The following is a 23,169-nucleotide window of genomic DNA, read 5'->3' on the forward strand; positions in this document are numbered from 1 at the left end:
GTGGCCTAAGCCCTTTCACAACTAATTTAAAAAGAAATCTATCTAAATTGTAATGTTTCTATGACTGCAAAAAAATGTATTGGTAAGTAATTTTGAGAGAAAAAGAACCATTTTCGAAAGTGTTGCAAAATTTAAAAAAGGGGGTTGTCTACAAAAATGCCTAATTTATGCCAACTGAATTTCACAAAGCTTTTTTTGCATTTGCACTTGGTTTAAATTTAGGTTTCTTTTTAAGTACTTAAAGTTCGGAGTCACCGATATTAAAATCATTATCTCAAGGTACTTCAGTAATTAAGTATATCTCGTTATAGCCGTGACCAGCTTTCCAAGATGGTTATCAAAACGCACGTCTGGTAAGTCAGTTATTTCAAAGGTTCTATCCTGACAGTTGACCAGATCACCATACTATTCCCCGTGCTGTTCGTGACTTTGAAGATAATGACAACGTGAATCCCAGATTTCGCGAATGGGGACATCATAGCATTAATATGGAAGACACAGTCATCGCCTACCTTCGAGCAATTATAAGAATGGCATGCTCCGAATTGGAATTGACAACGTATTATGTCTGGAGTGTCCTTGACCACCATAACTTTCATCCATACCTTGCCACGCTCCACCAAGCACTTGACGATGGTGATAGGTGACTTGGATTAGACTTTCGCAACTGGTCCAGTACGATGACCAATGCCAGAGACGGCCCGTTTAACAAACGGAACAACCGCGTGTGGAGCGGTGAAAATCCGCACTGTGAAGTTCCTCACCCCAATCAGGTCCAATTTCGCTTCACCGTCTGGTCAGTCTACTAGGAGATCGCGTTATTGGACCATTTTTTTTACCGAATCGGCTTAATGGGAAGAATTACTTGATCTTCCTACAGAATGAAGTTGCAGAAGCATTGGAACATGTACCTTTGATTGACACCTTTGGTTCCAGCATGACGGTGTGCCTCCTCACCAGCAAAGGGGTGCGGTACAATTCCTTAACACCGTATTCCCAGGTCGTTGGATTGGAAGGAATGGTCCAGCGCGATGGCCTTGTAGGTCCCCATATTTGACACCGCCGGACATTTTCTTTTGGGGATTCGTGAAGGAGGAAGTTTCTAAGACGCCAGTCACTAGCGAAGAAGACTTGCGCCAGATAATTATTGCAGCGTTTCGACTCGTAACTACAGCTATGGTCCGTGGTTCATTTCAAATATGCGGTATCGCGCACGAACGTGTATAGCAGCGGATGATAGAATTATTGAACCTCATTTAGTATAAGACTGGTACATTTGTAATATTTGTAACACTTTCGGAAATAGTTTTTTTCTCTCAAAATTAATTACCAATAAAAAAAGTTTAAAGGTTAACGGTCAAGCTTTAACTAAAATTTATGGCGAAAACCGCATCAAAAAATATTGAGTGGTTAATTTTTAATAAAATAAAGAAATTTCAGGAAATTGAAAAGCGCGCATCCGCCGCGACACCTGGTGAGAAATCGGTGAGACAGAAAACAACGTAAAAGCGCGCGCTGCTGAAGACGCAAAAAAATTGTTTCGCACGCGCGGCGCGTTCCAGTTATAAGAGACCTAAGCCTAAATTGCGCAATTTTAGAAGTTAGGATAGTTCGCAAATCGCTCATACGGGGTATGGGGCGCTGGCGGCAGCCCCTAAGATGGCGGCGAAAATTCAAACCTAAACACCTGGAGTTATTTTTCTTTTCAACTTTTTGGGCCAAAAGCTATTTTTCAAGACAAAAAAAGGTACGTGTTAGTATATTGAACGTCTTGTTAATCTTTTGATACGGAAATAAGGCCATATTTGGAAAAGCTTGGCCGTTCCCCTTTAAAAAATGTTTTTTTTTAGCATTCATACAAGCATTACAATTTAGATAGTTTCCTTTTGAAATGAGTTGTGAAAAGGCTCAGGCCACCTACTACTAGCTTGTTACTCAGTGACAAATTGACCTATTCCGAACAAACCAATTTCATTTAAGGCTTTCGAGTAGGCTGTACAACTTGTTCATTGAAAGTTTTCTTCTACCACCTAGCGTTAAAATGTCACAATTTTGCTGAGATTAACTAATAACAACGACATTTCCCGATAGTGTACATCCCGAAAATTTCACATTTCTAGGTAATATATTTTTTGAGCAAAATGCCTGGGGCGATCAAATTAAAATAATAGGATATTGAATTATCTTTATATAACTTTTTATATGTAGTTTGGGGTATCAGTATAGATAGCGCCAAAATAACACCATGAGATTATTTTTCACAAGCCGAACGAGTCCCGCAAAATACCGAGAGTGCTCTGACCTCTCAATGAAAAGATTGTGATATTGAAAACATTTTTTTGTTAAGACCTTTAAAGATGTAAGTACCCGAACAAGAAAATGCGCTGTAAAAGTTATTTTATTCGTCGGGTTTCATTTATTTTTCCTTTGAAAATCCTTATTTGAATTGATGGATTTGTTTAAAGAGTTAATTGATTTGGTATCTTCCCATTGCGCCGAATCCCATTCGACCGAATTCCCATTAGACCGAATTCCGCCAATGTTTTTGATGAGATTAGCCCAAAGGAGGGTTTTGTATTTTTCTAATCGACTGACGTAATATTCGAGGATATTCGTTTAGGTTAGGTTAGGTTAGGTTGAGTTAGGTAACACTGCATGTTGTTCTGACAGATGCTGAAACGGATAAAACCGAATCCTAAACCCGGAGAAGTGCGGGTTTTTCGGTCGAATGGGACAATCCCATTAGACCGAAACCTAAATCCGCCAAAGTGCGTCTTTTTCGGTCGAATGGAATTCGGCGCAATGGAACAGATTTATTGATTTTGGATTCAAATATAATTGGTAATGATATCACCATAGTACTTTAAATAATTAGAAATTTCGGTGTTGTTGCTACAGCTACGTTTCTTTGTGATTTTTTCGGTTTGGCTCGTGTCATTTCCCATGGATGCCATAGGTAAGTAATGAAAAATTGCGCAAGTTCCTCCCTTTATTTAAAACCCGGTGTTTCAATCTCCTCGCATTCATTTTTACGCGAAGAACTTTTTTTATTTTTATGTCTGTACGTACGTATTCAAAATAGAAACACCCGCTTTGAAATCTCGAAGAAAATAGACGCGTTAAAAAGTTACTCATAAACAAAGGGCTCTGGGAAAAAATGGAATAAAATGTTGTATAAAATTTTGAAGTGGAATCCTTTAGGTTGGGGAAAAAGAGAATACCGATTGGCATATACGAGAAGAGTGTATAAAATCCTCTTTGAATATCACGGTCCTAATCTGTTCTCGAAAATCGAGACCTCTCCTATATTTTAAATGCTATTTTTTACGCGAGATGGGGCTCTTCAACATTTCGCCGCCTCTTTCCACTTCTAGGCGGCGCGCGTATCGCTCCCGCGCCGTAAATCCTTTCTTATCTGCTGTAATGGAAACTATAATGCTCCTCGCCATTTTCGAACGCAACATTAGGCCTAACGTTGAGGCGGCCGCCTTTTAACACTTCTAAGAGAATAAGTTCCATATTTTTCCTACAGATTAAATCCGAGACCTATTAAATTTTTGTTCCTCTTCTCCTTCTTCGCTCGCCAGGCGCGATAATAGAAAGAGAGCCCTCTGGTATTGAGAAAAGGCAAAAGCGAGCCGTAGAATTTATACGGGAAATTTTCTCGCTTTTTTTCAGTAAAAAATTAGCCGTTTATAAGCTTTCCCTTTGCTCGATTCCTTTCGGGGTCTTGTTTCTTTATTCGTTATTTCGACGCTGAAAACGGCGACTTTCTCGAGCGGAAAGGAGCTTCTTTGGAGGGAATTTTTTACAGCCTCGCGACCTTCTTTTTACTTCCGTCCCTCTAGTTGATATTTCTTACCGTAGATGGCGGCATCGCCTCTAAAACAAAATACGGCTCTTTTTATGGACGCGATTTTGAAACGGGGATGTTTTATTATCCCAGGCCTCCTAGCTCTATAGTTTTTCAACCATGTTTATTTCGTATCTCATTTTAAGCTCAATCGCTTCTTCTCGAGAGATGAAACATAAAACAAAAACCGCTTTACATTTTATATTGAGGTCAAAAAAATGACAAAGTAAATAGTGAACGTCGTGAACTTCCGAGAAATTCTTTAAACGCGTTTATAATCGACAGTGTAAACGTTCGATACGCGAGCATATCTTACGAATTATCTCCAAGTGTATAATTTTTTATATAAGTGTGAAACTTCCTATTCTTCACATGCAAAAGTTTTACTGAGAGCTATTCACAAGACAGACTACATTACGGGCTTCGTCGCCGTTTTGCATCCGCTTACTAACGCGTCACACGTAGCTTTTGACAACGTCTCGATAGGGGGAGATTTTCTTCTTGTGATGACGTCACTCCGTTACTAGCTCTCTGTAAAATATTCCCCAAAATGACAAACTTATAGAATAATATTATATAGACCCATACTTAAGACATTTAGAATCACTTTTTTAATGAATTAAATAAAAATAATTTAGAAATGTCTAACAAGGAGAGTACCCGACGTGTTTATTGCCGATTTTGTTCAAAGTCGGGCGTAAGGTAGACCTATATGAGATATGAAATTTCCCAAAAGGAGACGTTGTACTAATCATTCGATTTGCCATGGCAACCGAAAATGCTTAGCTCGGACCGTTTAAATCGTCAGCTCCGTAAGTTATCGGAAAGGCTTAATCAGTTTAGATACATTTTACGATGGAGAAACAAAACAGGTAATTAAATGTTAAATATTTTCGCTTATATGTGCAAGTATATTATTTTCAGGTCTTCAGAAACTCCCAAAAGGAAAGGGACCAGATGTTGTGTTATCGGTTGTGGAAAAAACTGCAACAATAGAATAGTTTAGGAATACATTTCTTACCTGTTTTAAGTATTTTACTCTTTCTTTATCATTAAATAACCCTTTAACAATTGAGATAAAACCGGAACGATTCCAAAACAAACTAAACCTAAGTTAGAAGAGACCACCTATGGACACTCCCCCCTATTCGGCTTTCCGTTGCTATGCAACGCGTTTTGAAATTTTTAATGTTTAGGCTTAGTTTCTCTTTTCGATATAACAGTCGCCAGCCAGATTTCCCGCACGGTACTGATGAGTTAAAAATAGAACGAAACTGGTCTACCGTTGGAATTTCTGGCTATTTTATTTAGTTTTTATGTAGTTTATTACTCGAAGATCTATTTGATCCGAGATTCGCTCGAAGACCTATCGGTACGAGTTATTAGTATGTTTTTTAATTTCTTCAAATTTGTTTAGGATTTAGATATATTATCCCTTTTAATTATGGACTAATCTACTTTTTCGCGTATTTTATCAAACTAAACCTAAGCCGACGATAATGCTGGAAAAATTTCGAAGAATTCTTTGTAAAATATAATTTCCCATAATTCTCAGAATAGTTTGAATTTATATCAAAAGGTGTCGTATTCACATAATAAAGAACTATTTAGACTAAAAACCAGTCGTAACGCGTTTTAGAGGACCATTTTAACATTTAATTTTTACCTCCTTGAAGATACAAGTTCATATCAACCATTCCAGGAATCCTTACCTTTACTTGGAATGCTTATCGCTGCAGATTTTCGTCTCGATGTGGCTGACATTATTTTTGACTACACTGTTAACTTAACAAACAACAACGTGAGAGGGGAGCGCGCGCAAAGGGGATATTTTTGTCGTAGGTGGGGCCAAAGCCGTCAGAATGATCTTACCATACGCGATACGACTGGATAAGCATTCCAAGTAGAGGCTAGGAGCAACAAACACAGCACCCCACTCAAAGAGAACGCAACCCGTCGAAAGTCGTGCTTTTTTTGCGTACATTTTTCATTGGTTAGACGCTTTAGCGCCTGCTGCCGTCGGAAGGGGAAAATTCGAAATTGTCTTTCCCCTTTCCGAAAAACGTTCAGCATAAAGGTTCGTCCAATGAAATTTGTACACAACACTGCGTTAGCGTGTTTAAAGGCTAGCCGCGTTCTCCTCGCGGTTGTTGCTAGTAGGTAGAGGTATGAATTCCTGACCATTTTTACTGAACAGTTACCGTAACCTCGTGTCATAATTCCAGTTGGAAGAACTCTTTCGGAAAAAATTTCAATTTTTCGTTTTCATGGTAACGTTTGAAAAATTATCTCCGGTTCCCCCGTTTTTTAATGGTACGCTTAATTAGACATATTATTGGGCTTAATTAGAATACGGGCCGCCTCCTCTTCTCAGGCCGAGGAATTCCCCAGGAGTCACTCCTTTAGCGGTGCTGCTGGGAAGACGCCTCTCCGGGAGCAGCCTCTGTTCAGATAATTAAGCTTAATTAGATCGATTACCCGCTCAAATTACTTTTTATATTACTTTTGAAGAGAGGGAGAGAGGGTAAGGATCGGTCGGGGCCGTGTCTAGTATGGCGAGGTGGCTTTCGGCTGAGGCTAAGCGACCGCGAGCCGATTCTAAATAGCCGAACGGGATTTTAAAAGGGGCTCTCTCTATATTAGAGTTCGGAGCGGCGAAATGAAGGCGGGGAAGCGGCAGTTTTACGAGACCTCGCCTTCTATATCCAAAGTGCCGGCCAAAGAGCTATTCGAAAAACTTTTAAGAGCTCAATCGCTATTCGCCCCAATAGTTTTCAATGTAATTGATTTTGCCCCGAAAGTTTTGGTTTTCCACGCGATTTTCGCCCGATTAAAGAGTTTGTTAGATATCATTGAAACTTTTAAATCGAGGTTTGCCTCCTCAGCTAGTGTTGTTATTGTCTCCGTTAAACTTTATATCTGACCTCTTTTGTGTGAATTACAAATATGTGTTTGTAACCCAATTTCGAAGGATAGGATATGCACCAATTTGATCTACCTAGTAAAGCATCGTATCACCTATTCGTTTCTATAGATGTCACTACCATCACTTAGATTAATACTAGGTGATCTCTAGCGATACCAAGAGATCAAGCCAATAAAAATCAAAATATGAGATATATAATACAAAATGGTTAATGAAACCATATAAAACATCATTACTCTGTGTAACATTTCCTTTAAAACAAATTATATGAGGTTCTTTTTCAATTAAAGAAAATAAATGTAATATTAAATTTATCCCTGATTGGGATACATTTTTCTTCAATCTGATCAAATGTGATATGTTATACTCTTTAATCAAACTGGATTTAAAAAAATGCATCCAAAAGGTTTGAATTCAGTTGGGGTTATATTTCATCCAATTAAAATGAATGAAATTCTACTCTATTCCTATCTGATCAATATTTATTTGATGCAAACAGAATTGGATTCAAACTGGATGTGTCTTGATTTTAGTTGGATAAAAATTGAAAATTGGACCAAGAAATTTTCGTAAGGAAGGATTGCTATTTTTCGCGGTCAAATTATAGCGGACTTATAATATAGCGGAAATTCCACGAAATTAGACCTTGAGGCTTTTTCTCTAAAAACGTAAGCTGACTCACATTATTATGAAATTCAACTAAATCTTAAGTGGATGTGAAACTTACTCTATGGTCAATCTTTCAATAGAGCAAAGATTTCGGAAACTATTTCGGACCAATAAAGGTCAATTATCGGACACAAACCATTTTCAGCGTTCTCCGTGTCATTACGAAGCCAGAATTTAAAGGGGAACGGCCAAGCTTTTCCAAATATGGCCTTATTTCCGTATCAAAAGATTAACAAGACGTTCAATATACTAACACGTACCTTTCTTTGTCTTGAAAAATAGCTTTTGGCCCAAAAAGTTGAAACGAAAAATAACGCCAGGTGTTTGGGTTTGAATTTTCGCCGCCATCTTAGGGGCTGCCGCCAGCGCCCCTAGCCCCGTATGGGCGATTTGCGAACTAGCGTAACTTTTGAAATCGCTCAATTTAGACTTAGGTCTCTTATAACTGGAAAGCGCCGCGCGTGCAAATAAAAAAAAACTAAATTCTTTCGCATCTACAGCAGCGGGAGCTTTTTTTTTATCAATTTTAATCGAGCCGAGAGTGTCTCACCGGTTTCTCACCAGGTGTCGCGGCTTTTCGATTTCCCGAAATTTCATTATTTTATTAAAAATTAACCACTCAATATTTTTTTATGCGGTTTGCGCCATAAATTTTAGTTTTTAATAGGCTATAGAGCTATCTAACTGGTTAAAACTTGACCGTTCCCCTTTAACAATTCGACTGACGAACCGTTAAATTTGTAATCAAACTTAAGGTCGACGCTTTTTAAGGGCACGGGGAAATTTATATTTTGATTTGCAATGGCAGTTTCTTTTCACTTTAAAATTATAATTTAAAAATTCCAGAGCTACGTTTAAGGTAGGATTTATAAATGTCATCACAGCTAAGTGATTTATTTTTACAGCTTTAACTGGGTGATGTCGTGGAATAAATGGATCAGTTAGCAAAATAAAGATATTAACAACTTTTGTTTAAACCCATTTTATTAAGTAAAGTTTTACTAATGACATAAACAAATCAAGCACGAGTTTGCAAAATTGAAATTTCACCTAAATTCTATCGCCTTTGACACGGCCCTGTGTTAAACTAAGCTAACTATTGATATAGAATTTTAATTTCGTTTTTAGCAGTTCATATTTTTGCTGCGTTTTGTTAAGTTATATAAACTAGCTGATAAACATGACTGCGTTAATGCCAAATGATTTTGATACATAAGTATTATCATAAGTAACATAATAACAATAGAGTAATATCGGCGTGACGTACGTCGACGTCACCCATGTTTTTTCCTATAGATAAAAAACGGCCCTCAAAATGGCCGCCATAGCCCAAAGCTACAGAGCGATACTACTCTATAAGTATGTCAATTACGAAAAATTATCAATGAACTGATTTTTAGTGTTATTGCGCAATCTAGATTTAGTTCTCGGCACAGAGCCCCATAGTTGTTAAATATGCCTAGGTCGAAATCTAGTACTACCAAAGACGATAACTCAGTTCGAGTACCAGTCCAACTTGGAGATTGGCGAGAATGTTAGTGTCGAAAAAAGGTTCGTTCTGGAAATTAGCATTAAAATAATAGGAATTGTCATACTTATTGTGATTATGTTACTTATGATAATATCTGTAATTTATTATAGGTGTTGATATTATACAATAAATTCTTGTAAGTTCAATATGCTGATAATGATTATAAAAAAGGAGAGACTTCGTTAAATTTACATATTTAATTAAAATCAATGATATTTACAATTGCTTGTTGGTGAAAAGGGTCTTTGCGGAGAGGTTATAGAACGTATCAAAACTTTCGTAGAAACAACGGGGGATTGAGATTTAGAAATTGTCAATAAATGTATTAATTAATAAAGTTTAATCAATAAACTTCGCTTATTTTGGATAATATGTTCAAAATTTTGGAAGTTATAGAATAATATTTTTTTCTTAAAAAACTAAATATTTCCTGTAAGTACTAACATAAGAGTATCAAGGCCCCTGAGTTTGAAACGAATGGGATTTTCAAGTTAGGCTAATGACTGGCCAAACTGGCTACATGAATCCCCTGGTGGTGAAAAACTGAAACGTATGCACAAATCCCCCAATGCATGCTTCGTAGATGGCAAGAGGTGGTAGGGATGAGGGTGTTTGGTAAGATTTGCTATTTTTATCCGCCAGGTAGCGTAGATCCTAATTTTGATTTACCCCGCGCCTGCCTAGTTTAGAATCGGGCCTTCATGCCCAATTCAAACTTAGGGGGGGGGGGGGTTATGATAGCCTTATGGTACTAAAAATAACCAAAATAAATGTATTCCAAATTTAATGCCATGATATTTCTATAATTCAAAAATATCTTCAACAGATTAACATAAAAAATATAAAATAACAGAATATCTCATAAAAAAAAGTTTGGAGAAAATTATTCATCAAATTTTTTTATTTACAATGGTCTTAAGTTACGAAAATTATTAATAAAATATAAAAAATTATTAAAAATAAAATGTGTCATACTTCTTGGTAAAATGTTACTTATGGTATAATGAACAGCGTCTGAAGTTTGTTGAGATAACTCCCTAATTTAGAATATTTCCACGCGTAACGGAACAATTGACCTCTCAGATTCAGCTTCAATTGAGGTTAATTTATGACACCATGGTGACATATTATTGAAACACCTACTGACTGACACGATCTAATTCAGCGCATCAGAATTCTTCTTCTTACGAGGTAACTATAATCTTAGTTATTTCGTGATTGATGGATTAATTTTCGGGAATGATTTTAATTACATCTATAGACTATAATCGAGCGATTGAGGCACGTTTTATCCGGATCGGCGAAAGGTGAATTTCCCGACTCGGCCCATTACAAGGGCGTTACTGGCCGCAGACTCGACGCTGCTCGCCGAGACGCGCGCCCGACAGATAATTACGAATAAATTCCTTCATAATTAACCAATAATAATTTAACTCAAATTAGAATCGTGCCAAGACCTGGCTCGGGTTATTACTTAAAATTTACGGAAATTAGAGGCCATCAAACGATTTTAGCGTCTTCGTAACGACATTTTCAAGTCGGGGGGAAGGTTCCCCGTCCCTACTACGGCGTTATTAAAGGGTCGGCGACGCGTCAAGAAATACCGCAGCACGTCCTCGTAAATCTCTCTCTCCTCTCTTCGGCCGCCGCCGCTAATTACTCAAATGAGTCGCCTCTCATAACGACTTTTAAATAGGTATTTGTCACCCTCACGCAAACGCGCCATGCCGCTTCGGTCGCCTCTTCGACAATCAATAGGATCGATCGGCGCCAATATAGCGGTAAATTACGTCGTGGGTGGAGGAAGGCCAAGTGGCATATATGGTCTCTTCTCGCGGGGAGTGAAAGAGAGAGTTGGCCATTGGCGGCAAACAATTAAAGGCATCAAGAGGACACACCAACCCGGCTTACTTCGCTTCTTCTACGACAAAGTCGCTTTCTAAGAAACACCAGAGGAAAGTCTTTGTACAGGGTTGTTGACTCAAGCCCGCCGCAACAAATTTCTCGGAATCCGCGCTTCAAAAAAAGACCTCCATTTATTCAAGCCACAACGAAGTCAATTAGGTTCTAGATTCTCTTTATTAACGCTATTTGTTCCTTAAGACTGGTTTTCATTTTTAAAAATGCAAAAACGGTGCGCTAGAGAAAGTCTCGACGCAATAAAAAATCAGTTAGGCCTAACTCGGGCCTAACACAATTTTTTCGCGTTGACTCAAAAAATCTTCCTTAGTCCTAACACATTTTTTTCGTGTCGTCTTAACGTGGTTTATACCGTGTAATTTCAGCGTATAATTGGCTAAGCTTAATGGTAGTCTTAATATCATTATGTATTGATTGCCCAAACATTTTTGCACCTCTATATATAAATTAATAACTAACTCTACTAGAATCAAATATGTAGTGGTTGTATACCGCGCAAAAACATAATTTTGAGATCACTCAATTCATTTACGAACAAGTAAAAAAGTAAAGTCCCATAGATTTATTTTGAGAAAATTCACAGAAGTGACCGAAAAAAATATGTTACATTTTTTTTTAATATTATTTTATCGTTTCGGGTATTATTTATCTAAGCTTGGAATAGCTGATTATTATTATTATTATTATTATTCAATAAACGTTAAACTATCTTTTACATTCCACACCACGCTACCTTAGAGCAAGAGTCAAGGAAGTCTGAAAATCCCTATTTGAGAAAAACCAGTTTTATGTTCGAAATCTAGCGTAATAACAATAATGAAAATTTATAACAATAGAGTGAAAATATATGTTGAAAATTTTGTACTGAGTCACCTTAATATAAAAACACTCAAGGATTCTTATTTTGAATTTCTTTCAATAGTCACGTATCTCGACTTACTTGACTTTTGCTCTCAGGTAGTGAACTGTCAGAAATGTATTATTACAATCCAAATAGACCCATATAGACGAGGCTTAAGTGAGACCTTTGGACGGCACATCCTGTTTGTGACGTTTTGAACCACGTGGCCGCCATCGAAATATACAGGCGGAAGTAAGGAAACGGATGTTCCGTCCAAATGCTGAGCTGCCAGGTAAAAATGTTCGTATCAATCTTGAGATTGATTTTTAATTTTGTAATAAATTTATGTGTTTCCTCCGTTAAAATTGTAATTAATCTTGCATAACGAGTTGAATATTATCTTACGCAGTTGGATTTAGACGTGGTGTATGAAATGAAAAACAGGCAGCGCCATTACACCCCTGTACACGGCTTAACCCTGGGATAGTGGTTCCCCCTGACGACGTCTTGGCGAACTACCATTAAGGCTCTTCATCAAATTAAAGCTGTCTTCGAAGAAAGAGAGAGAAGGGAATCCCCCAATGGCAGTGAAGCAGCGCCCAGGACTAATTAGCAGTGTAAACGAGAAACCGGCAAGCCGAGTTTACCTCCTCCTAGTTTCGCTGCTCGCTCGGCATTAACCGTTGTAGTTTTACCCTTTATTGTTGGTTTTAGACTTCCCAGCCTAGCTCGTGTAATTGATGGTCACTTCTTCCCGGAGTTTTTATCCAATTGGTTTTTATTGACCTCTCGGCCTGGCAGTCCCTTCGCGCGTTTCCCGCTCGTTTCGAGCCAAAAGTGCAACCTGAAATTGAGCTACTGTTTTTATGGGGCCCTTTTCCGCTGATGCGCCGCTTTTTAGCCCTTCTGATTTTTATCCTCGGATTTTTTACGTACTCTAATGGGGCAGCCATCTCCTCTTTGTTGTTGTTGATAATAGCGGCCAGTTTTATCGTCTCTACCGGAGCCCATTATAACTGGCCCCTAAGTGATGATTTTGCGGTGCCACTAGATTTTATACTAGCTTACCTTCTACTATACGAGACGGTACCGGTACGTTATATCATGCCCTTTAATGGCGTTTCTTAGCGCCATCTTAGTGACGAACCTCATTTATTGGTTGAAGTACCTAAAGATCTAGCCATTCCACCGTTTGTTTTGTATTTAACAAAATTAGCCCCTTCACGCCGTTTATTGAAAAATATTACGTTTGACCAGAAGTTTATAACAGTATCCACCTACGATTTAAAAATGACCCGCGAAATTTGGCGGGTTCAACGCGGATTCAGATGAGAACTAGTTTTCCAGTAAACAGTGGATGTGTACACCCAGGCCCGACAAGATCGGGGGGAAGCCGGTACAAATTCCCGGGGCCCTTGCAGCCTAGGGGCCCGGGTTTCAAGAAACTAGGTATTCCTCTTCCGGGTTTATCTCTGGAAACGTATCTCCAGTTGTAACCACTCTCTCGGGGACCGGAACTTATATTTTCCCGGGGCCCGTGCCCGCTATCGGCTACCCAGTGTATACCGCATCACGACTGAAAATGTACCTCGGGTATTACTTCGCCTAACAATGTACTAATTTACAAATTATCATATTTTTTCGATTTAATAGTTTTAGAAACTTACTATATTTTTCTCCTAATAACATATTTTTTCTGAAACGTGTTTTGAATATTCAACGGATGCCTAATTTACCTATCTCAAGAGGAAAACATTAGCGTTAATTAAGCATTTTAAAAGAAGTACTGACCATAACGAAAACGACTTGATCTAATGTCCAAATTTGGATCCAATTCTGTTTAATCAAATCATTTTTTAACAACTCGGAATAATCTTGAATTTGATGCGTTGTAATTTAGTCAAATATAACACATTTAAATCAAAGTAATTTTTTTATTTTTAAATAAAATTTGAACTACCATTTTCGTAATGGCAATTATCTTAATAGCGTGAGCCTTAAAGATTTGAATATTTATAACATTGGTGGTATGGAAACTATTTCGTATTATATGCTTCTGATATGACTTTTTCTAAGATTTAGTAAAGTTAAGAGTGAGCAAACATTTACGTCTACGACCACACTTATTGCCGAAACTAAAAATTTCAACGTAAATTTTGAGCGAGGTTAAATAGCCTGATAAACAAAATTGCGCTATCACTGACTCGTAAATATGCCGTAGCTAAGCAACTTCGGTCCTACAGAATTTTAGGGTGGCTCTATTTAGGCTAGCTACCACTTTCTTAGTTCGTGAAAAATGGTAATTTAGTTTCTTTTTTATAGCTTAATTATACAAACCAAGTTGAAAAAGTCGCGCAGCTGAGTGATTATGACGTTGTGTCTCTTACACTCAGTTTGCAATCTTAGCCAGGATAAATTATAACTCAGTTTGGTTGAAATATTAATGGGGAGTTTTCTCGTGACGTCACCATCGCTGTGGTGGGAAGTTAGTGCCATCGCTCTCTCCTCCACAAGGCCCTGCCTCAGAGCCTTGGCAGCTATCTTGACTATATTTTATCCGTGAATACCACCTATACTTGTCAGCAAAATTTAGTATAATTTCTTGTATAATTTTAAAGTGATTAAAGTTTTACCTTTTCTTAGTTTGAAACTGATATTCTTGATATCATTATCAAAAATGTGCGTTACTCGGATAAAAATTCATTTATCCCTTAAAATTAACTTCTAAGAATTTTAATATAATTTGCTTCATTCCTGTATTTACGCAAACAATCTTTGTTCTATTTGACTTCGAAAATATGCTGCATCAATATATTTATCTCTCTCTCTCTCGTAGGTATATACGTATCGATATGTCCCGTAATCTGGTACTTCGAAGAAACCTCGAACCGAAAAGATAAGCTATTTGGAGAGATTCCCATTCCATTAATAGCTACCTTTCCTGGATGACATTTCGCCGTTGATAAAAAAACTGAAAAAATCTGCATAAATCAACGATAAAGCCTTGTAAAAATGTCCCTACGCGGTAGAGCGTAGGAACTTAAGGTATAAATTACAGGAAGGGGGTTTAATTATTTCTATTTAAAGATAAGTGTTAATGTCCGAACGACAGGAGGGACTTCGCGGTTGTGATAAAAATGGTCGGATTTCGGCGATTCCAGCTCTCTTTCTGTCCGCGCAGTGGCTGGGTGCTCCCCAGTTAGTTTATTGTCGGCTCTTTCGCCGTGGACTTGTGAACTAATTAACACTAACGGGTGTTCTTCCGGGCTCCTATAAGGGGGTTTTGCCATTATTCGGCAGCATTAGATAAGGCTAAATGACCCCTAAATGAGCCTTATCGAGAATTTCCCGCGCGCCCTCATCCTTCGCCTTGATGCCCGCTTTCCCTTTCTTCTCACTTCCCTTATTTGCTCGAGCTGCCGTTAGCGGAAAATGTCACTTTTTTTTACCGTTAGCTCGTGTTAAAGGTGAGGATTATGGCTACGCGGGTTGCGTCTGTTTCAGTTGGCACCGAGTGATCCGCGTAAAGTAGTAAATGGACCCCGTTAAAAGGGCGCGGCGGAAGAAAGCAAAAGTCTGTCTCTTGAAAGTGGGCGCGTGCAAGCGCGATTTTTCTATTCCGTTCTCGTAATTGGGAGCTTTGAAATGGTGATGAATGCTTTCGCTCCTTATTCGCTCCGTTTCTGAATTAATTTGTGTACCATTCGCCGGTTAATTCAGTAGGTCTGTCGGCGCCACTTTACCTCTATCGTAAATAAAGTCATTTAAACAGGCGATGGAACTGATGTACGAGATTGCAAACGATGTGGTCTTTTTTTGTTTCTTTAGAGCTTACGCGAATCAATTATATTTAAGAAAGTTTTGAATTAAACGGTTATTTTTGTAATACGAGTTAGCTCCTTCAAAGAATACATTAACGTCAGAAATATCATTAAATATTTCAACATTCCTTTCGTTATTTAAAATATTTAAAAGAAAATTAATTAAAATTATTTTTCTATTTGATTCCTTTTGTAATTTTTTACATTTTCATTTGAATGTTTTATGTGACAACGAAGGCGCGAAAGACTGTTTTTGAAGAACGCTGACAAATAATGTCGACAACACTCCACGAGATGTCGAAGCGAAACTAAACGCATCTATACAGGGTGTTTCAAAAAGTTATGCAAACATTTGAAGGAGTTGTAGGGGGTGAGTTGAGAAGTATGCCTGTTTTTTCCCCATTTTCCTACGATGAGTGATAATGGCGCCAGAGAGCTTCAAAGTGTGGCCTACTAGCCCCTGTAAGTAGGCTGCAACAAGCGCAAAACCAAGCAGCAGGGACTTTAAATACTGTTAAAGTTTTCTTTTTTACGCTGGTTACCTCGATTTGTTTACAAAGTCCTTTTTTAAATATCACATGAACCCAAACCTTAATGTTCGCATTTCCCTGCTGCTTGGTTTTGAGCTTGTTGCAGCCTACTTCCAGACGCTAGTAGGCAACACTTTGAAGCTCTCTGGCGCTCTTTTAACTTAGGAAAATGGGAAAAACAGGCATACTTCTCAAAATCTTTGCATAACTTTTTAAACACCCTGTATATTGCATATTCGATATAGAAATTGTCGGAATGGAAACTTATCTTTAACCTATTAGGTATGGTAAATTGCGAATAATATAAAATAACAATAATTGTCAGGCTCATTCGTCAGCGCTATCTTCAACCCGGATCGAACGCTGGTATCATTTCCAAATAATAAATTCATCGATAGGAAATATAATACCAAGATTGGAAGGTAATCGAACACGACGAGTTCTGCCGATCTCGGAAGCCGATTACTCCGTCAGCGTTATATTAATTTCCAATCTTATCGAATACGCGTATCAATAATCGCTATAGTTAAAATTTATCGAGTCCGCGCCAAAGCTACGATTGGTCTAGACCTAAAATTGGCCAACTGCAGCCTTAAGGCGAAGCTATTAACGCTATCAGCTTCGACCCGCGATATGTTTAAGAATATTGGAGAATCTTCTATCTAGGCTGATTGCTAAACTCGGTATATGTATACTGCAGGCGGCGTTCGAACTCTGAAGCACTTTATCGGACGCCAAACTTCACTTTGTCGCCAATGGATACTTCGTAACGCGATCCTCGCTAGGGCCGAAAAGTCAGAACGGATGATCTCCTAGTTGCCGCGAACGCCGAACTCTATCTCGGCCGGTTCGAGTTGACCTAATGTCCACATATAGTATCGCGTCTCTTAATGACCAGCGTGTGATCATAAGGCGGTTGCCCTCGCCCACCCATATTTGCCCACCGACTAACGATATAAATACACGGACCTTCTCTGGCCGCTGCCTGTTGTACCGCCTGGGAGTCCTCGCTTGCCGTATATATATAGGGCAGAGTTAATGCTGCTCAAATAAGCTTAGTTACTGTAGTCCTTAACGCCTGATCTTCTAAGTAGTGTTTGCTCGTCAGTTATTTTCAATTTGGATTCGAGCTAACTCGCCCAAATTGAGTCTCAACGGTAATTTCTAGTAGCGTGGTCCCCGGAAATTTATACGTTCGGATATTTAAAAAGATTCGCCTATAGAGGAAGATAAATAGTTTTCGAGTTGTTAATGTAGGCTCCGCAATGAAGTCGACGAAAATCTAACTAAACAACCCTTTGGTCACTTACGGTCTTACGTTTTGCGAATCTAAGCAACTTTAATCTCTAATAAGCCTTCAAAGGGCTCAGGCTTAGGTTTTATACGATTGATTATAACGCGGTGATTAGAGACATTTCAAAGGTTTAACTTTTCTATCCGGCAATGATTCGAGCGACTTAAATGTCAGGAGTCAATAAGGCTTATAAAATCCATACACGAAAACTCTAATAGACAGATATTTTGTTATCGGCGAAATAACAATTTCCCCGGATCGATATTGTGTACCCTTTGTTAGCGTATGAGATTTAAAATAATATGATGAATTATATATCTTATGTTTGCGATTCATACACTGCGTTTTCTCCTGTCCACGGAATACAGATGCCTTTCTATTTGTTTAAAATACGACTATATTTTCGAATGAGGACGTGTATTTGCCACTTTCCCCAGAAATTAAATTACAACGACCAAGTACTTTTCGTATGAAATTCAAGCTAAATCGTTTGCGTTTTTATTTATGGAGACGCGCGTTTCAATCTATACAAAACAATTACGGACAATATATAAGAGCGTTAAAAACGGTAGCGATGGAACTGTACAATAATAAAATTAATAGAGCTGTAGATTTTTTTTCACAAATTATCATCGTATTAACAGGTATAAATAAATATGATCGGCTTATATCGTTTGACCTACATGTATGTCCATAAAACTGTAAAATGTATCCTCGAGTAATACAACAGAATATGGCCAAATGTAATTTTCGTTCTAAATTACCGCGCTACGTTTAATGGTACCCGTATCCACCGTATCCGGCTCCGTGTCCTCCATAATGACCACTTTGTCCTCCGTGATGACCTCCGTGATGACCTCCGTGATGACCACCGTATCCTCCGAGGCCGTAACCGCCGTAGCTTCCTCCGACGTGCTTGTGTCCTTTGCCGTAGTCCTTCTTGTAGGCCTTTTCGTGGTGTCCTCCATCTCCGAATTGCTTTCCGTGTTTGCCTCCGGCGTGGTGATGTCCGTGGCCGTCCTTGTAGTGCTTGCCGCCCTTGTTGTAATGATCTACGTGCTTGTCTTCAAATTTGCCGTAACCGTGTTTGCCGTACTTGTCACCGTGTTGTCCGTGCTTAAAGAATTCGTCACCGTGGTGAGCGTCGCTGTGCTTGGCGCCCTTCTTTCCGTAATGTTCGTCGAAATTCTTGTGCTTCTTGGAGTAGTCCCGATCCCTGACAAATGAAACGTTCTCCTATTATATTCCTAACTCGTCTATTTTCATTCGAGACCATCTAATTGTTATTAGTTTCTATTCTCTAAGATTAATGATTTAGGTCGTCGTACTTAATTGAGAGATTAAAACTCAAATGTTTATCCAAAACGTCGTTACGTCAAGAAAGCGCTCTCGCTTTCGTTCAACGCGTTTGCCTTCAAAATCTCTCTTAATCCCCAGACTTGATTCTTTGGAAGTTATTAAAAAGGGATTAAGCGGAATCGGGTCGAGCTTAGGAAGGCAGATTTTAATGACAGGTTTTAATTCCAATCATTTGCTAATTGTTTACGGATTTCCAATTATTCCGCCTAATGATTGGAGAGCCGTATACGAATCGTTAAACTGGCGAAAATAAAATTGGGCTGGTTATCCTAACAGCGGCGTCGTCGTCTCGACGGTGAAACCGGACTACGACGTTAACTCGAGGATTCGGTACCGCGCGATGGCTTAGGTACGGAGTATAAAATCCTTAATCCGTCGAAAATCCGAGAACGCAGACGGCCGGATTATCGTTCTCCCGTATCTCGGCATCCTGGCCTCTGATTACGCTCGAGCCCCTGGTTGCCGCGCCCAGGTACTGCAATATGGACGTCTCGCCGATACAGATATAATTGACTTTCTAAACAGAAGGCTATTTCCCGGTTTAACTTGTTGGAATTTGTAAGCGCGCTGTTGTTTCGAGTAACCCTCCCCTTTTACAAGAGCAACGCGAGTCTTGTTTACCGCTTATTCAAATATTTAACGGCTTGTCGTATTTATCATTTCGTAAGATCAAATTTTAATAACGCGCCCTGAAAGCTATACGGAGCCGTTAAGTTACCAGATTCCCTATTAAACGACGTATACCTAAAGATGTCGTGATAGGTCTTATGGTTATCGTATTCCTCTTTGTGGTAGACTTTCTTGCTGCCGAAGTTCTTGTGTCCTTTGTCCTTGTGTACGTCGCCTCCGGCTACTCCGCTGGCGTGACCGTGAGAGCCGTGAACTTTATGGGTGTGTTGACCCTTCTTGTGACCACCGTGGGCTGTGTGTCCTTCTTTGTCGCCTCCAAATTTGTCCTCGTGATGACCTCCTACGGTTAAAATATCGTAAGTGAAGGCCCTATTGTAAGTTGGAGAGCGGTACCTTTCTTTTGGTAGTGATGGCCTCCGTGTTTGCCGTATTGCTCGTGATGGTGTCCTCCGTGTTTGGCGCTATCCTCGTGGTGTTTGTGTTCGCCTCCGTAACCTTTGTGGTATCCCTTGTGACCACTGGCTTCGTGTCCGTGGGCGTGGCCACTGTAAACGGGCGCGTAATGTCCGTAACTTCCGTAGCTGTCGTCGACGGCTACCGGAGCGTAGCCACTTTCGGCAGCTAACAATTCCTCCAAATTGATCGGGATTAAAGCTACTTGGGGTTGATCCGGAACCTGTTGACAAATGGCCACTGCAAAGAGCGCTAGCGTGCACAACGACCAGAGGGTCTGAAAAGAAGCGAATTAATCCTTTCACGTAATTTGCCGACTGAAATTTTTAAAGATTGTTCTCCGAACGTACCATTTCTCTAATCATTTTGGGCACCACGTATTATCCTGGATGATGGTCGAGACTGTTCTGAAGTTCCTCCGGGATGAAAGTACCTTATATACGCGAAGATATTATTGCGTAAACCGAAAAGTGGGTGTCCCCGCCTATCCGACCCACCAATCTCAATTAATCGCCCATTCTAAGAAAGCGGTCATTTTTAAGGGCACACGTTTCTGACGTTTCAATGAGAGTCTTTAGGGATAAATTCCTATTGAAATTTGGGCCGTATTAAATAAAGCGCGAGCGAAGGGAGGATTGGCGCTGTCGGAATCGCTTTGACCTTTCGCGCACCACTAAAGTCATCTCGGCGGCTTCCGTTTCGGAACACGCTTGACGTCACAGCGGCAGCACGCGCGGATTAAGTCCGTCATTTCGAAATTAAGAGACGGCTCTCTGTTTGTTTATTCTTGGCGGGGAAGGGACCCGAAGCCAACCAGTGACAGTTACTGCGACCGATTTCTCGACGTTTTCTCTCCCTTGGATAGTTTTTCTTAAGACTACTCTCGCTGGATGAGACGCTTTTAGACTGCCTTCTAATATTTGAACCCAAAACGGTCAATTTACTCTGATAGCGAGAGCGAAGTCACAGCGGCGTGTAATCCCATTGTGGCGTTACTGTTACGCTTCTCCCTTTCCTTCACGCTTCCGAACTAAGGTGACTCGTCTTAGAACGCACTTCGTTCCAGCAACCACGTTCTTTACCTATCTCGTGGAAATGGAATCTCATCACGGGAGATTGAACAGAATACGATTACGATCTGTAGTTACGGTTGTCGATGAAAGTAATTCATTATGTATTTTAATAATTAGATATATTTCCCTATGCACCACATTGAAAGACGTGGCGCGATTAAGACGGTAAAAAATACGTTAAGTAATACTAGATACCGTTAATGGGAATAAAATTGAGCGTTATTTGCCTCTCCTCGATATCTTGAAACCTTTATTTTGCCTCTTTACCAAATCTCGTTTTGAATAAAATTCTTAATTCGGAATTATATTTATGGCTTTTAACGTTTTGCATTTGAGCGAATGTAAGGCAAACAATCATAATTTGAAAAAGCAGATAAAGAGAATAAATTAATTGTTTATTAATTAACTAATTATTTGATAATTCTGTAACAATCTGATGATTTTTATTCCTACTTCTAAATTATTTTTAGTGTGGAATAATGGATGAACTTCTTTTATATGGCATTATAGATAAATTAACTACGACTTAAAAACAACGGATAAATTATAATGTAAAATTTTCTAAAAAAACCTTAAAAGTGGAACCCTACCAAAGGTTAATAACATCGTCTTTTAATTAATTCGTACCTCGCCCTAAGTAAAATAAATTAAAAATTAAAAGTTGTTACACTTTTTGAAGTGTTGAAACTGTAATAAATGATTTTAAAACGATCTATCAGATGAAGATGACTAAAGTGTGACTTAAAACATTTTAAAATAATTAAGTGTCTAAGTTGGAAATGTCCTCGGAACAGATAATTATCAAGTAAGCTAATACACAAGTTTCACCCTAGGCCCAAGTCAGCTAGCGAGTTTTAATGCCATTAATTCAGGTGGTCATGTTATACCACGTGGGAGGGTGATAGCAATCCGAAGAACTCGGAGGAAACCCCTTTCACCAGATGCTACACGCTGGGATCGATCCCGGCTCCTCGGATTTTAAGCTATTGTCAAAAAAAATATGTTTTTGAGTTGCTTCAAAAGGCGTTTTGGAAGGAAAAAATAATTATTAAAGCAATAACTACCAGGTTAATAAGAAATATGATTTGAACAAATTTGACAACATTTACATAGGTATATTTTTATTTCTAAAAGAACTATTCTAGCAAAAATTACAATCGTTACATTCACCATGTTGATTTATTATACACCCTTAGAAAAAGGGTTTTTAATGGTATATTAAGGGTGTAATATCTGTAAAAAACACTCTTTAATGTTAATTTAAACGCACTAAAGGGATTTTTATTGTTCCAAATTAAAAACTTGAAAAGGTGTATAAAGGGTGTTATATTACCCCATAAATTGAGTGATTTAACACATCGTAAGGGTGTAGCTCCCTTAAGGCAGTAGTTTAGTACCCTAAAAGGAGTATTTTAACACTTTGAAGGGATAATTGTAGCACCCTTAAGGCAGTAGTTTAGAACCTTTAAGGGAGTAGCTTAAAACTTTAAAGGGAGTATTATAGAACCCTTAAGGGAGTATTGTAGAACCCTTAAGGGAGTAGCTTAAAACTTTAAAGGGAGTATTATAGAACCCTTAAGGGGGTAGTGTAACACCCTGAAGGGAATAGTTTTATACCACAAACTGTTAACAAAGGAACCAAAACGGAGGGCATAATCACCTTAAACAGTGAAAATAAACACCCTAGCAGGAAAACTGCTTTTTAAGGTGTAGAATAACATCCTTTATAAAACTATTAAGGTGTTAAATATGGGACAAGAAAAAACCCTTAAAGGTTTGAAAATAAACCTTTTTTTTAATAGTGTACATCGAGTTTTGGTACCAGTTAAATCAATATTTTTTAAACATGAATTAGATTTGAGTGAACGAGAATGAAATTACCATGAGTACAAAAGTGACTGCTAGTCAGGATTTTCGTAATTCGAAGCGATTCAAATCGGGAACGCTTAATGCTACTCGTGGCGATGTCACCGATCGTCTCGTTAATTGCCGGTAAACGGGTGTTTCGAAATGTTGTCATAATTTGAGGCTTGATTTTCACGACACTTGTCAAACATTTCGTCACAAAAGTACCCTAAATCTGACGGTACCCCGCGTACGTTATGATAAAGGTCTTCCTACCCTTTCCTAAGAAGGTGGTCGAAACGATGTGAATTTTAGACTATTCGTAAGACGGCAATTCGTACCATTATCGTTTTGATCGGGCTCAAATTACGCGTGGCAACGGCCTACATTTCCAGTCATAACGGACGCGCACAAAGGAAAGGTC

The 23,169-nt window shown here is 38.8% G+C and overlaps 1 protein-coding gene across 1 annotated transcript; it reads right to left on the reverse strand.

Moving 5' to 3' along the window:
* Positions 1-18,144: 18,144 nt before the first annotated feature.
* Positions 18,145-20,252, reverse strand: LOC149947422 (uncharacterized). Its single transcript, XM_090170894.1, has 4 exons — positions 20,178-20,252; positions 19,768-20,104; positions 19,489-19,714; positions 18,145-18,601 (listed from the first exon to the last, which is right to left on the reverse strand). The coding sequence occupies exons 1-4, from the start codon at positions 20,190-20,192 to the stop codon at positions 18,160-18,162; spliced, it is 1,020 nt and encodes a 339-aa protein (XP_090027020.1). The 5' UTR covers positions 20,193-20,252; the 3' UTR covers positions 18,145-18,159.
* Positions 20,253-23,169: the final 2,917 nt, after the last annotated feature.

Source organism: Leiobunum rupestre, chromosome 4, assembly GCF_980474605.1.
Source record: "Leiobunum rupestre chromosome 4, qqLeiRupe1.1.hap1, whole genome shotgun sequence".
Taxonomy (NCBI): Eukaryota; Metazoa; Arthropoda; class Arachnida; order Opiliones; family Sclerosomatidae; genus Leiobunum; species Leiobunum rupestre.